The 16340-nt window shown below is 37.7% G+C and overlaps 1 protein-coding gene across 1 annotated transcript in view; it reads left to right on the forward strand.

The window, feature by feature from the left end:
- Window positions 1-16340, forward strand: part of LOC128573097 (inactive N-acetylated-alpha-linked acidic dipeptidase-like protein 2) — a 411222-nt gene that overhangs the window by 243761 nt on the left and 151121 nt on the right. Inside the window, exons 6-7 of the mRNA XM_053573293.1 lie at window positions 7656-7748; window positions 10734-10939. Of these exons, the coding sequence (XP_053429268.1) occupies window positions 7656-7748; window positions 10734-10939 (299 nt within the window). The remainder of the gene's footprint in view (window positions 1-7655; window positions 7749-10733; window positions 10940-16340) is intronic.

The raw sequence follows: 16340 nt of genomic DNA on the forward strand, positions 1-16340 counted from the left end.
GATACGGTGAAGGATACAACTGAAGAATTAATTCAAGAGCTACAAGATCAGATAACATTTTTTTCCAGAGAACCACAGAAAAAGATAAGAAAATAAAGAAGTACAGCTAAAAAAATTAGTGGATAAAAATAGGAGATTTAGAAAGAGCTTCAGAATAAATGGAATAAAAAAATAGTTGTAAGAGTAATACTCTTTTGAGAAAAAAATGAAAAACACACCTTAATATTTCATAGTTAAATGTATTGGTCATTAAATATGAAATGTCTGATTTAGAATCAAACAGGAATCAGTACAATTTATCAGAGTATGCACCTCAACTATCAACATAGTGTTGCAATCTTAACAGCAGCGTGTTTATGGAAGCAGTGAAGAGGCCTGGAGAATAAGGGCCAGAGAAATCTCAAAGGACATTTCCCACAGGTTGATGAGAATTAACTATTTTTCTTGAAAGACGTCCCAAGACATGGTAGTCAGTTGGTGCAAAGTCTGCTAAATTGGGCGGATGACACAGTTTCCCAGCCCAGCTCCTGCAGGCAGAGCAGTGTTGTTGTGTGACGGTGTTGTGTTGTCTTGTGAGAGGACGGGCCTGTCTCTGCCGAACAATCTGAGCTGCTTAATCTCAGCACCATCATTTCATCCGGGGGGGCTGCAGTAGTATCCATTGTAATCGACTGACTGGGTGTCATGAAGCTGTAGTGGGCAGTGCCGGCGGGGACCACCAGGCAAACACCATCAGCTGTTCTTGATAAATGGTCACTTTTGGACTGTGTTTGGCAGTCCAAAAGTGACCACACTTCCACTGTGTTTTGGCACTTCATCTTCATCCAGCCATTGTGCCCAATGCTTGCAACTGTCAAAAAGACTTTGTTTCCCTCACACGGTAACAATACAGTGCAGAAATGGTTCACCTTTATGTCATGACAGCAAAGAAGGGCCAGCTTGGAGATGATCTCTCTGCTGACCTTCGTTTACTCATGTGCATCCCATTTATACACCTTGCTGATTTGTTTCAAATAATCCAATGTTGTTGGAACAATAATGTCAATCATTTCTGCTAATTCATGGGTAGATGGAGGTAGATTCCTTTCCACTACAGCTTTCAGCTCATCATTATCAATTTTGGGCTCAGGTCACCCATGTGCCTCACTTTCAAGATGAAAATCAGCAGGTCGGAGCCCCTCAAGTCATCAACATACTGTGTGCCCATCAGCCACATCCTTCCCAAACACTTGGTTTCTGTTTTGAGTTGTCTTTGCTGCATTGGTTCTGCAACAGAACTCAAATTTGAAAATATTGTAACACGCATTTTTTATTTATCCATGATTTCAAAAAAAATCGCTTTAAAGCAATATGAAAGATAATTACACGTCGAAACGTACATTTGAAAGAATGCAGATATACCTTCACACCAAAAATAAAACAAGAAGTGTCAGGCGAGAGATTTGGAGGTGCTTCTGTGGGCACCAGCCTCATCTCAGCAGATACGGGAATCCAGGCCCAGCCCAAACTCCGTTCCACCTGTTAATCTCTCCTTTTTCATAGTTTGTTCCTAAACACATACATCTTTACCTACATGTAATCATACACCCCTCTGTATTCTATACTTGTCAGTTATATAGAGTGTCCATCTTCCTACCCAGCCTTTTCTCATTTTAAAAGCCATGTACTTTATCACAGTTTTCCAAGTCGTTTCCCTGTTTGGAATATTTATGTTGTTTTCTGTAATGGCTATATACTGTACATGCAGAAAGCTGGATGGCTCCTGTGGAGTAACTTTCACAGCACAGGACTGCTGCTGGTGTTGCTATGAAAAGTAACGCTGCCTTGCCAGACAGTTGTTCACATTACTAATGTGTCTTTGAGTGCAAGTTTATCCAAGATTTTACTTGGGTAAATATTACTCATAAATAACATTCATCATTAAATTGTAAAATGTGATTGTGATGCTGATTCTAATGAAGAAACACATATTTGCTGTCAGGCATATATATGGAATAATATAAAACAATATATGTATATCAGGATCCACACATGTGTGAGGATGGTAATAAATGCAAAGCCACTTTTTGTTATGTTAAAATGTCATAGTATATATATGGCCTCTGCCTGCGATACATACAGAAGTCCGTCTGTCCGTGTGAAGGACTCAATGTATATATACCATCCTTCCCAGTGAAAAAGGTTGAGTCATTTCATCAGACCTCTGTGCTTTGAAGAAACATAAAAGTCTTAGATTCCAGCATGTAAAAGAGGGAGGAATAAAATAATTCCTTCCATGTAAATGTCTAGGAATGCTGAGAGCAATAAAGGAAAAATTGTTTTAATAAGCAGCTATCCAAAAAGAAAGTCATATATAATAACCAAATATCCATAACAAGAAATGAAGAAAGAATTAAAAATCAGAGAAGTAAGCCAAAGGTTTGCCTCTGTGGTGCTGTGATGTGGAAAGGTTCTGGGTCCTGGTAAATTAGAGTACTCACCGTGGGTACCGAAGATACAGTCCTGTGCCGAGGCAGAAGGGGGCTGGAAGTAGAGTCTCCTTGTAAACCAGGAACTTGGGTGGAAGCGGGAAGACCGGGAAGAACCCCACCCACTGGGAGAGGAAAGCTTTCTTCTGCTTAGGCTTTGGATGATAAAAACTGTCTTCAGGAAAAACCAAGGCTTAAAGTGTTCACTGCCATTGTACTACAGAAACTCTAAGCCAAGGAATTAAAATAAAAATTGTCCCCAGGCCAGAATTGCCCCTGGGATGCCTGGCAACAGCAAATGCAATGCTGGGAAAATGTAGATCAGAGAAATAGCGACCAAAAGAAAGAGTAATTACGTTGACAGCAAGTGTGTGGGGGAGGAGAAGAAGATGACTTTAGGGAAATAAAATTGGGATAGAAAAGATATATGGAATAATTAGTCAGAAAGATGCAGCAATTCCCAACATCCTTAACAAACAAGTCTAAAATTACATAATGAAAAATGTTGTATTATTGCCATAATAAATTGATAAATTTAATATCATGGTGAGAATCTTTAACCAGTTTTAATAATTAACATAGAGAGCATGAAGAATAATTAGCAAGGTTATGGTCACACGTTTACTGGATGTGCGTGTAGAATGTTGCACTCATCACTTAGGAAATGCACAATTTTATATGGAAGGTTTATTTAAAAATGTTTTTTATTTATCAGATGTAACAGCCTATAGGGTCAAAAAACAAATCTCATTTAATATTAAAGTATGGGTTGCATAAGACTTTGTTCTTTGTCTATAAATAATTTAAGTTATATATCAGTATCAAAACAGTAATCATACTTTCTGTGTGCCTATTTAAAAAATTCTTTGACCAGCCTGATCAAGAGCAAGAAAAACTAGCAAGCATAGTGGCAGGAGCCTGTAGTCCCAGCTACTCGGGAGGCTGAGGGAAGAGAAGCACTGGAGCCCAGGAATTGGAGGCTGCTGTGAGCTGTGACACCACAGCCCTCTACCGAGGGTGACAGAGTGAAACTCTGTCTCAGTAAATAAATAAATACATAAATAATTCAGTAACAATAGTTATTTGAATTATTATACATAATAGAGAAGTAATTATAATAGAAATTTTAAAAATTTATAATCTGTAAATTTTATATTAAAGACATATATTAAAATTAATGTACTACAGCTAACATAGAAAGTCTGTAGCCTTAAACAGATTCATATCTACAGAGAGATTGAGAAGTAACAAGCAAAACATTGAAAGAAGTAAGGTAAAGGATAACAAAGGACATTAAGGTAAAATTTAAGATGGAAAAGAATAAATTGGAATATAATATTGAAGTGGAGAATAAAAAATGATGAGGATTTATAAACTTCATAAATGGATCTTTGAGAATATTAATAAATTAGCCAATTTCTAGCAACTGATGAAAAAATACATAACTTAGTGATGAAGTGGAAAAGGGGACAAAATTACAGATATATAGCATTGACTTTTTCTTATACATAATACAATTAGTTATAAATATTATTTTTATTAAAATGGCCATTTCAAGATTGCATTAAAATTGCATAAAATTAATAGACTCATTTGAGAAAATGATTTGGAGTCTCCCACACATGAGCAAGATTTATTTGGATTTATTCCAGGTGCCTTTCTGTCTTTTCTTAAAGTTTTGTATTATTTTACCTAAAAAGTTTTATACAAGTAGTATTATATCATCATCTTCCAATTATTATTATGAAATTAGAGCAATTCTTCCCCTAACTGCTTCATTCAATAAATACAAATGAAAACCTATTTCACTTGGTGGTTCCAAGAATCGAAGAGATCCAATGAGAATTTTTGCTGTAGTCTCCAATCCCCAGGGCCGTGGCCTGTTAGGAAGCAGGCAACCCAGCTGTGCGTGAGGGGTGGGTGAGCGAGGGGTGAGTGAGTGAGCGAGTGGGTAGGTGAGTGAGCAAGTGAGCGGGTGAGTGAGTGAGCAAGTGGGTGAGTGAGCGAATGAGTAGGTTGGTGAGTGAGTGAGTGAGTGAGCGAGTGGGTGAGTGCGTGGGTGAGTGAGTGAGTGAATGAGTGGGTGAGTGGTAGGTGAGTGAGTGAGTGAGTGGGTGAGTGGGTGAGTGAGTTAGTGGGTAGGTGAGTGAGAGAGTGGGTGAGTGAGTGAGTGGGTGAGTGAGTTAGTGGGTGAGTGAGTTAGTGGGTAGGTGAGTGAGTAGGTGGGTGAGTGAGTGAGTGAGTGGGTAAGTGAATTAGTGGGTAGGTGAGTGAGAGAGTGGGTGAGTGAGTGAGTGGGTGAGTGAGTTAGTGGGTAGGTGAGTGAGAGAGTGGGTGAGTGAGTGAGTGGGTGAGTGAGTTAGTGGGTAGGTGAGTGAGAGAGTGGGTGAGTGAGTGAGTGGGTGAGTGAGTTAGTGGGTAAGTGAGTGAGAGAGTGAGTGAGTGAGTGAGTGGGTGAGTGAGTTAGTGGGAAGGTGAGTAAGTAGGTGGGTGAGTGAGTGAGTGAGTGACTCAGTGGGTGGGTTAGTGAGTGGGTGGGTGAGTGAGAGAGTGGGTGAGTGAGTGAGTCAGTGGTTGAGTTAGTGGGTAGGTGAGTGAGAGAGTGAGTAGGTGGGTGGGTGAGTGAGCAAAGATGCGTCTGTGTTTACAGCCGCTGTCCATTGCTCTCATCACGCCGAGCTCTGCCTCCTGTCAGGTCAGCCTGCAGGTGGGAGGGAACCAGGTTTTGCTTTCCTTCTGAGAATGGAATGTCTGATGCTGTGGGACAGGGCTGAGGCAGTGACAGCACAGATTACCTTTAGCAGAGAGGTTTGACTACACAGAGATCGTAATAATCAATTGCTTGCAGACTCATATCAAAACCATCCTCACCCTCCACCGCATCCCTCATCTGTGGAAAATTGTCTTCCATGAAACCAATCCCACGTGCCAAAAGTTTGGAGACTGCTGAATTATTGTATGTGTATGAAAATGGTGTTGTAAATATAAGGTGGCATTATTAGTGTCAGGTAATATTCCAAGTAATACGTTGTACACGTTGTGAGGTTATCATACTGCTGAATTAAAAAAAAAAGTCTTAGTATTTAATCTTATAAAACCATGAAAGACTAAGAAGATATGGATGAATTCTTAAAGCATTCAAAAGAAGCTGGAAAGATTAAAAAAATAAGCTATATGGTAATAAATTCCAAAAGTTCAGTTACCTGGGCCTATTTGGAACAAATCTAATCAGGAAATTAAATAAATATTAAAAAAACATGATATACAATATTCCGGATAAGGCAAAACTGTGTAGTCAGTAAAAAGGTCAGTGGTTGCCAGAGATCTTCAGGGAGAGAGGGACGGAAGGACAGACAAAGTGGAGCACTGGGGACTTGGAAAGCAGTGACACTCTCTCGGGTGATGCCGTAATGATAGAGGTATGTCATCGTGCATTTGTCAAAACCCATAAGACACACAACACAGAGTGAACCCTAACGTAAGCTGCGGACTTCATCTAACAATAATGCATTAATATCAGTCACAGCAAACGCTCCACACCAATGTAAGAAGTTAAGAATAGAAGGCGGGGGAGAGCAGGTATTTGGGGACTCTCTATTTGATGCCCAGTTTTTTGTAAGTCTTAAAAACTGTTAGTTGAAAAGCAAACTATCAAAATGCATAGCACCTAAGTGAAAGCACAAATCTCGGCTCTGAGCATATGCCCTTCCTCACAGCTGAAGCACTCAGACATTCCACCAAGGCCTCTACGTTTGCTTTAATTATAATTTTAACAGAGTCAGCCTATGGATTTTCCATTTACATTTTTAGAAAGGACACATTGAAGGAAGAAGCAATGTATTTATCATTACAATTTCATCTAGCAGTAAGAAGCGACATTTGAGAGCCTGTCAGGACAGCATGGCTGGTCTCCAGGCCACCCTGAGAGACTGGCAGCCTCTGCCCTGACACTGCCAGCTGGCCGCTCTTTAAACCTCTGCTATACAGAAAACTTTATGGATCCTGGGACACCCCACACACAGGCGCAGACACTACCCAGCATCCATCCAGCACGGATTAACACATGTCACCACCGAAGGGCTTCAAAGACCACATCAGGCCAGCGCCTGTGGCTCAAAGGAGTAGGGCAGTGGCCCCATATACCGGAGTTGGTGGGTTCAAACCTGGCCCCGGCCAAACACTGCAAAAAAACAAAAACAAAACAAACAAACAAACAAAAACCCACATCAATGCTGTGACTGGAGTCTCTCCTGATTGCCAGCTTTTCCTCATTTGCAAGTTATTTTGACTCTCCAGCATAAATAGAAGATTGCTAAGAGGCAGAGCAATTACTGGGGATTTAGAGTAGAAGTGAGGGACCACACAAGTGGAAAGAAAGACTCCAACGTATGAAAATATATTTAGCGCAAAGAATCTTTATCCTTTTAATTTGTGAAATGCTTTATTTACAGTTAATATTATTTTCTTTGTTTTTTGAGACGGGTTGCCCTCTGCTGTCCAGGTTAGAGTGCTGTGGTGTCATCATAGCTCACAGCAACTTCAAACTCCTAAGCTCATGTGATCCTTCTGCCTTGGCCTCCTGAGTACCTGGGACCGCAGGCAGGTGCCAGTGTGCTCAGCTAATTTTATTGTATTGTTTTTTGGGGTTGTTTTCTTCTATATGAGATCTCAGTATTGTCTAGGCTGGTCTCAAACTCCTGGCCTGAAGTAATACTCATCTGCCTCAGCTTCCTTAAGTGCTAAGATGGTAGGTGTGAGCCACTGAATCCAGCCGATTTAGTTTTTAAAATGTATGACAATGACTCACACAGGAAAGGTCATTGTCTTCCACGTGTTCTGTTTCGGAAGATAGGAAAGTATTCTCTATTATTTGAAATTATTTTTATCTATTTTTTTTTCCCTTAACAATATGAGTTGCTCCTATCTCCTGGAGGCCTGCCCTGTGCTCCCAGCTGAACTCCCAGTGCAGCCCTGAAGGTCTTCATTGCATAACAAGCACCTAAAAGGGAGTTTGCACAAAGTATTGAATCAATATTTGCCCCAAAAGTATGCTGTTGGTTATGTGGAAAGATTCAACTGTGTGGATTTTTTTTTTCTTTTTGCCTATGGTATTGGATAAATAAATTTTAATGTTTTAAGAAATACAGCAGAATATGGAGTAAACATCTCTAAATTTTTATTTTTCAGAAAAAAGAGTTGTCAGCATGCAAGTTCAAACAGTCACAAAATTCAAACCGGTCACTAATGTTGTTGGGTATTTAAGGGGCTTTGTGTCCCCAGGTGAGTAGGGTTAAATATTTATAACTTTATGCAAAACTTTATAAAGAAATGCTGTGTAACAAGATAATACCGGAGATAGTGGATAAATATGAAAGTAAGAAATAGGCCTTTATTCTCTTTCCAACCATATTTCTTCAAAAAGAAATCTTAGTAGAGAGTGTGTGTTTTAGGAAATTGAAACAGATTTTAGATTTGTCAAACTGGTGGGTGCTGCAAAAGCTCATTCTCTTTTTACTTTTAATCACTACAGTACCATTGAAATGCTAGTTTTTATTAACACATTTTTTAGAGAGAAAATTGTTTTTAATGATTTGTTTTAAAAAAATAAAATTTTTTATCTCCAAATATAATTTTTCCCTGTCAATCTCTGTCCTATTCCTGACCTCCGGTCCTCTGTCAATTCTGCCAAGTGTTTGCACCTTTTTAGGTTTTGCAGCTGCGTAAGAAAGTCATCACCTGGTTAGATTTTAAATAATTTTACAACTTGTTATACGATGGTCTTCAGATGATATTATGTAGGCCAAAGAAAGTGAAAGCAACTGATGAGTTATTACTAATAACTAGTGTAATTAGGTGTTGGTGTCAGTGTTATTACTAGATTAGTAATAATTGTACACTATAAAACTGAACCATGTCACTGGTGTGTCTATCCTATGCAGAGTAGTGGGAAACAGTTCTTTGCTGCACTTGTGCTACTTCTGTTATTTGGTGGGGACATTTTTTCAAATTGTCTTTGGAGAATTGTGCTTCTCTGTCACTTTAGTAAAATTGACCTAATTGCTGACTCAGAGAATTCTGAGATCAAAATTGTATTAACCTCCTAGTCTCTTGCTGGCCAGCTCTTACAATATTTATGAAAGATACTTATGTTCTTTCTGATTTCCTTACAGTAGCAATGTTGAGTAACATTTTATTATAGTGTCTTTAAATACAAGATATGAAAAAATTGGAAATTGTTATTGTTGCATTTTAACAAGTTTTCATCACAAGGACCTACAATTGCTACACTTGTAAGTTATTATTGGAAAACTCAGTTGCACAAATTATACTAGGGTAAAAAAAATTCAGTCTACTCAACAAAACTGGTATTTAACAAATATTTAATTTTATCATTAGTATTCTTCAGTGTATATGATATGAAAATCTTTTCAAATTTTGTTTATTTGAATTCTACATAAAAATTTTGTTTTTCTTGTTGTTTTCTTATTTAAGGACTTTGAAAATTAGAAACAATCATCAATTGTATTAAGTTTTTAAGATGTGATTTATTTAGAATGAGGATAAAGCCACACAGAACTTTCAGATATTTCTCGGAAGTGGGTAAATGCACAGGCTTTAAACATTGGCAAATCCATTATGAATATCACCAATTAAATCCTGATAAAATTTTGGCAGATCAAATCCATTCCTGGTTCTAAAATCAGTGTAGAAAACGAAAATTGCTTCACACTGTGATGTTTCCTGTAAGGTAGTAATTCTTGATATTATGTAATCAAGTAATTTCTTGATATTATGAAGGCAAGGGATGGGGGGAGTTCATTTATTCCACACATGTGAAAACCTGGTTTATGTCAGGAACTGTTCAAGGTGCCTAACAAGTAGTAACTCACATAAAACACAAAACAATACAATGATGAATGTGCTATTTGCATTCCCCTATTACAGCTGAAAAAGCTGAGTCATAGGTTAAGTAAGCTTCCCAAGGCCACACAGCTAGTGGGCTACAAAGTCTAGATTCAAACCCAAGCAGGCTGGCTCCAGAATTTGCACACTTTACCACCCAGTCATAGGCCATCTCATAATGCAGTAATACTTCTAAAACTTTTCAGATTAATGTAGGTATACATACGGTTAGGTTATATTGTTTGCATTTGTAAGGTGAAGTCTGAATTGTGGTTGAGCCCTTTACCCATATATATGTATGATGCTGTGAATACTTGGTCAAATAAATTCAGCTTTATTATTATTACCAACAGCATTCAATGACAACAAAGTCAGAGGAAACTGGAGGTTCATTTTCAACCTGCCTTTTTACTGACAAGTTAGTAATGTTCACTGAATAGGCCACATCCACGTGTCATGGAGACTTTCTAATAGTGTATCTAAAAAATTCTGGATGATTATATAAAAGAAAATCTGTGAAAAGGCAACTTTCACAGTAGTTGAATGGATTTTTTTTTTTTTTTGAGACAGAGACTCACTATGTCACCCTGGGTAGAGTCTGTGGAGTCACAGCTCACAGCAACCTCAAACTTTTGGGCTTAAGCAATTCTCTTGCCTCAACCTCCCATGTAGCTGGGACTACAGGTGCCCGCCACAACACCTGGCTATTTTTTATTGCAGTTGTCATTGTTGTTTAGCTGGCCCAGGCTGGGTTCAAACCTGCCACCCTTGGTTATGGCTGACACCATAACCACTGTGGTATGGGCACCAAGCCGAATGAATTTTGATATTGGTAAATTTTATTTCTTTTCTTTAAAGAAATGAGAGTGACTAAATCTATGAGTTGGAAGCTATAACTATTTTCCTAAACAATTTGTTGCAAAATCCATCCATGACTACTCTATTTTTTTAGTATTTGCAGCTATTGAATAATTGCTTTCCCACATGTGCCGTCAGTGCGTTAACATTTCCTGAGCATAGGCACCGTGTTTACAAGGTCCTTCCCAATGGTGCTGGGGAAACGCTAGATAAGAGTTTCTTTGTGGCATATTTGTATACTTCATTAATTAATATTCATGTTGCAAAGAAAAGTAATATGGATCTAAGCTTTGGATTCATAATTAATTTCAGCAGCTGCTTCCACTTTGATATACACAGATGTGTGAATCAAGACAGTGGGTGAAAAATATTAAGTAGCCTTAATTATTAGAACAATTTTGCTTAATTGTTGCTCAGTTGTGCAATAGGATTATGTAAATGTCATTAAATTTATTGTTAAGGTTTATGTTTTGTTCTAACGGTCCTTTTCCTTTCTGTTTCCAGACCGCTATGTCATAGTTGGCAGCCGCCATCACACTGCACACAGTTTTAACGGGCAGGAGTGGGCCAGCTCCACTGCGGTGATGCTGGCCTCCATCCGGGCCTTGACGTTCAGAGCTGAGAGAGGGTGGAGACCAGACCGCACTATTGTTTTCTGCTCCTGGGGAGGAACAGCTTTTGGCAATATTGGCTCATATGAATGGGGAGAGGTAAAATGCCATATACATCAATTAAGTGCTCTTCTTTTTTCACTAAAGTAGATGAGGTAAAATTGTTGGAGCTGAGGACAGTAGTGGGCCTCTCCACCAAGGAATCACATCTGCTAACTTGGTGAGATCTCCTGTAAGAGTGAAGGAGATGGAATTGGAGTTAGGTCATAGTGAGCTGTGTGTGATTTAAGCACATCATCCCTGTTCCACAGACCCGCCAACCCTGGTACAGTATCCCCACCATGGTGTTCACCTGATTATTATCTCTTTAGAAGACAGATTGTCAGGCACTAGGTAAAAAGGGACCAAGTGATATGTACCATTACTTTATTTAAAAAATTCTCAGAATTATCTGGAATGAGGACACAGTATCCTACATTAAATGTTTATTATCTTAGCATTATATTTTATCTACATAATATGGAGAATGGATTTAAAATAGAAATTACTTTCCTTATTGCCTCCCTTCACTTCCCTAACTCTCCTACCAACTTACCTCTCTACCTGACTACCTCAGGGAGACTGTGGCCAAACGGAACCTAGCATGCAGTGAGGCACAGTTAGAATACAGTCTGAACATTTAACTTTCAAATGCTTCTGATGGGCCACGCCTGCAATCCCAGCACCCTGGGAGGCCACAGCGTGTGCATTGCCGGAGCTGGAGCTGGAGACCAGTTTGAGCAAGAATGAGACCCTGTCTCTATTAAAAATTGAAAACCTAGCTAGGTATTGTAGCAGAAGCCTGTAATCACACTACTAAGGAGACTGAGGCAAAAGGATCACTTGAGCCCAAAAGTTAGAGTTTGCTGCACGGTATGAGATGCCCTGCTACCCAGGGCAACAGAGTGAGACTGTGTCTCAAAAAACCCAAATGCTTCTGATGGTTTCTCTGTCACAAATGCACTGTATTTTTAATAGGATGTAAGAAATGATAATTGGATTGGTGCTCTGTGAACAATGAAAACATTGTAAAACTTTTAGATAGTCTATTTCCTTTGTTTTAAAAGAAGAGATGATGGATACCCCAGTTACTCTGATATGCCTGTATCAAAATATCACATACACCTTATGAATATATGCAACTATGTGTACCCAACATAATTAAATATAAAATATTCAAATGAAAAACAGAGGTGGGACATCAATATGCAGACAAAAAAAAATACATGATTTTACTAGGAAAGTAAAATTATTTAATACTGTAGTGTTCTTTCTTTCTTTTTTTACTACTTTACCTTTGAGGAAAAACATTCTATCTAATGGAAAATTCTCTCGCTACATTTTTTATTTAAGCACTTGAAAAAAGAATATCTATTGAATATCAATGAAAACATCAAAAGATACAGAAAAGAAAATAGTGTCTCTTTAATTTGAAGGAAAGAAAAGTTTTAAAGATGAGAAGATTTTTCAGTGTAAAATTCACTGAGATTCACACATTGCACACTGGAAAGGTTTTCCACATGCAAATTAGTGGTGTGAATATTTGATCCATATTCAAAGGAACTACTTCCAGTGAAAAATTCTGTTGCTTAAAGAACCTTTTTAAATTGACAGATTTGTATGTAAGGTGGAAATATTATTGTTGAACCAATCCTTCCCTACCCAAACTGCTTAAAGATTGGTAAGCAAGTTCAAGCACTCGTTAGGGGATATGTGTGGACTCACTGTTAGTAATTCAGAAACAATGTTTCTTGTAATGAAAAAACTCATATTATGGCTCGATGCCCATAGCACGGTGGTTATGGCACCAGCCACATACACCAAGGGTGGTGGGTTCGAACCCAGCCCAGGCCAGGCAAACAACTGCAACAAAAAAATAGCCAGGTGCTGTGGCGGGTGCCTATAGTCCCAGCTACTTGGGAAGCTGACACAAGAGAATCCCTTAAGCCCAAGATTTGGAGGTTGCTGTGAGCTGTGATGCTATGGCACTCTACCGACAGCAACATAGTGACATTCAGTCTGGGCGGGGAGGGGGAAGAAAAGAAAAAAACCTATATTAAGAAATGTCTTAAAGATTCTTCAAATTCCAAACATTTATCATAAACAAATATAGTCTTCTGCATAACTATTTCATAACTTTCACGAGTTACACTAATCCTAAATTAATGTGTATATTTCTGAACTGTGTTGTAAAGTACCCTTGTCTAACGTTAGTAGTTCCTAACTTAAATATCTGGAATCCAAGGCATAAGAAATTTTATTGCATCAAGGTCTTGAACTTATTAAGTATGGAGCATCAAAGCCTGTAAGTTAGTCTCGGTGCCCAGAGCTCAGTGAGTAGGGCACCAGCCACAAACAACAAGGCTGGCGGGTTTGAGCCTGGCCTGGGCCTGCAAAACAACAATGACAACTGCAACCAAAAAATAGCTGAGCTTTGTCATGGGTGCCTGTAGTCCCAGCTACTCGGGAGGCTAAGGCAAGAGAATCGCTTAAGCCCAGGAGTTTGAGGTTGCTGTGAGCTGTGACACCAAAGCACTCTACCAAGGGCGGCATAATGAGTCCCTGTCTCAAAAAAAAAAAGCCTGTAAGTTAATGTATGTGAGCTATTTTGTTTTCAAATTACATAGACATTTTCGGGATTAAAATACAAACTTGTTTTTAAGCTTTACTGAATTAATTATACTTTTTTGTGATTTTTCTATTTACTCAATCAACAGATACCAAAAATACAATTACTGCAATATGAAGGTTCACAGGAAAAAAAATTTTGTTAAAAAAAGTTATTCCTATTCCAGAAGCTTAGGTATCACTGCCTTTAGATATTTATATACATATGCATACAAATTGACTATGCATTTAATCACTTTTAAGATTTTCATGTAACTGGATTGGCAAAAGACATATGAAAAATGAAAATGATGAGTCATATGTACTTGATTATTGGTTTATCAAATATAATTTTGTAATTTACTGTACCTCAGAAAATTATGTCAATGTATTTCTTGAAATATTTTGGAACCATCTGGTTGAAGAGACATTTAAAAAACTGTAAGTTGTCCTATTCTTTCTACTCTCATCAAGCCTACTTCTTCTGAGAATGAAATTCATTCTTTCAGACTGAAACCAATTTGTGGTCTAAATATAGTCCCTCATGACAGTGAATAGGCAAAGCCTTTGTTGACATGTCATGTTGCCCTATTTAAATTTGCTTCCTTAGAAACCTCTGGAAACCCACAGTTATAGTTAAGAGGATTAGGTGATGTTGGTCAACATACTTAAAAATGGAATTTATAATGAAAGAATTATTAGAGAATTGGTTCAATAGTAATCTTGATCCTTAAAGAAAATTGTAACATTTTACTAAATAAGTTCTTTACTTTAAAAAGTACCATTTCTTCTGGGAAGCATCATCGTTTGCCACATGCTATTGTGGAAATACTGCAGATTTTAGAGTCAAAAAAGCCAGAGGTCAAATCCTTTCTGCCAGAAAATGTGTGGTCTTTGGCAAAATTAACCTCCCTGAGACTTGATTCCTCAGATATGTGCTTTAGTGCCTCGCTTGTGAGGCTCCCATGAGAATCACACAGACTCATATATACACGGTTTCTATGTGGTCTTGTGCAAAGAGAAGCTTTTATCATAAAACTTAAATAATATTAGTTTCATATTATTTAAGTTTTAATTTTTGGCTTTCATATGAAAGCTATAACCCAGTTATAACCTAAGAATATGGGGAATGGGGAGGGGGGAGGAGGGAGGGGGGAGGATGGACAGAGGGAGGGTGATAGGTGGGATTACACCTGTGGTGCATCTTACAAAGGTACATGTGAAACTTAGTAAATGTAGAATATAATTGTCTTAACACAATAACTAAGAAAATGCCAGGAAGGCTATATTAACCAGTGTGATGAAAATGTGTCAAACTGTTTATAAAACCAATGTATGGTGCCCCATGATTGCATTAATGTACACAGCTATGATTTAATATTAATTAAAAAAACTTAAATAATGTAACAGTTTTAAGCAATATTATGGATAAATTACTCAAGTTTAAAATTGATCATTTATGTTAGTTTAAAATTTTTATTAATTTTAAATGATTATCCTTTCACCTCTTTAACAGAGGTCTGGCTAAGTTTTCAAAATAAAGTAAGGATAGCAGTGAGAATAGGCGGTATTTGCCTTTCAGTGACAGGCCTGCTTCACTTAGCGTAACGTTCTCCAATTCCATCCATGCCAGCACCAATGACAAGCGTTCCTGTTTTTTAAGGCTGAGTAGTGTTGCATTCTGCATACCCACCACATTTTCTCTGTGCGTTCATCTCTACAGGGTGTAGGATGGTGGTCCCAGAGGCTGCAGAGTGGGGACTATGGGGTGATGACAGTCAAAGTTACAAAATCTCAGTTAGACAGGAGGAGGGGTGTGTGTGTATGTGTGTGTGTGTGTGTGTGTGTTTAGTTCTATTGCACATCTTGGTGAATATAGTTGATAACAAAATGCTGAACATCTCAAAATTGCTAAAAGTAAATTTCAAATGATTTCACCATAAAAAAAAAATGTTGATTACTTGAGGCAATAGATAGGTTAGCCAATTTGATTTAATTACTCTATATTGTGTTCATAAACTATAACATCTCATTGTCTCATTGTACCCTATACATTTTTTATGATTTTATTATAAATTGACAATTTATAATAAAAATAAAATAGGGGTAACATTATTGACTTACCAGGTGTAGAAGTCTTAGCAATCTTTTACTTCATAGTTCTAGAAGAAGAAAGATATGTTCTCAAGACATAACATGATTTAATTTTTAGGACATTTCTATGGAAATGCCACCAGGGTAGTTCCTTGTTAACCATTTGTGTAAGGAATGCAGGAAAGCATAAAAAGGACCTCTTAATGGTACCTTATGAATAGGACCAGTCAGCTTCAGTATTTCAGGGTAGGGGTCAGAAGAGAAGGGAAAACTATGCTACAGAATCATTTTGTGCCACTTACATGTATGAAATGCATCAGGTTTCATTTTGAGTAATATTTGCAAAGTCACAATTATATTATGCCACATTTTGCTCAGAATATAGGTTTACTTTGTGCAAAAAGTAGTTCACTGCTTCAAAGAAAAGGGAGTTTGATTAATCACTGAAGTAGTTCATCTATGTCTTTTCTCTAATTCGGGGGCTGTAAAATTAAATTCAATCACTGGAGCAAATACTCCATTCTGTACTTGATTCTCACCTATATTAACTTTTTAAGAACATTTTCTCTTCAAATTGTGTCAGGAATATGCTTTAAAATTTCCTATTACATGTAATTTCTCATTACCTTTATTTAAAATCCTTTTATAACCATTGTGTACTTTCTTGAATAGTACAGGATTGCTTCTTAGAAATTACGTATGCAAGGTAGTGATTTTAAGTATGAAGTATTTCTTATTCAACATTTAACTAATAACAAAG

The sequence above is a fragment of the Nycticebus coucang genome, chromosome 20, assembly GCF_027406575.1.
Source record: "Nycticebus coucang isolate mNycCou1 chromosome 20, mNycCou1.pri, whole genome shotgun sequence".
NCBI classification, from domain to species: domain Eukaryota; kingdom Metazoa; phylum Chordata; class Mammalia; order Primates; family Lorisidae; genus Nycticebus; species Nycticebus coucang.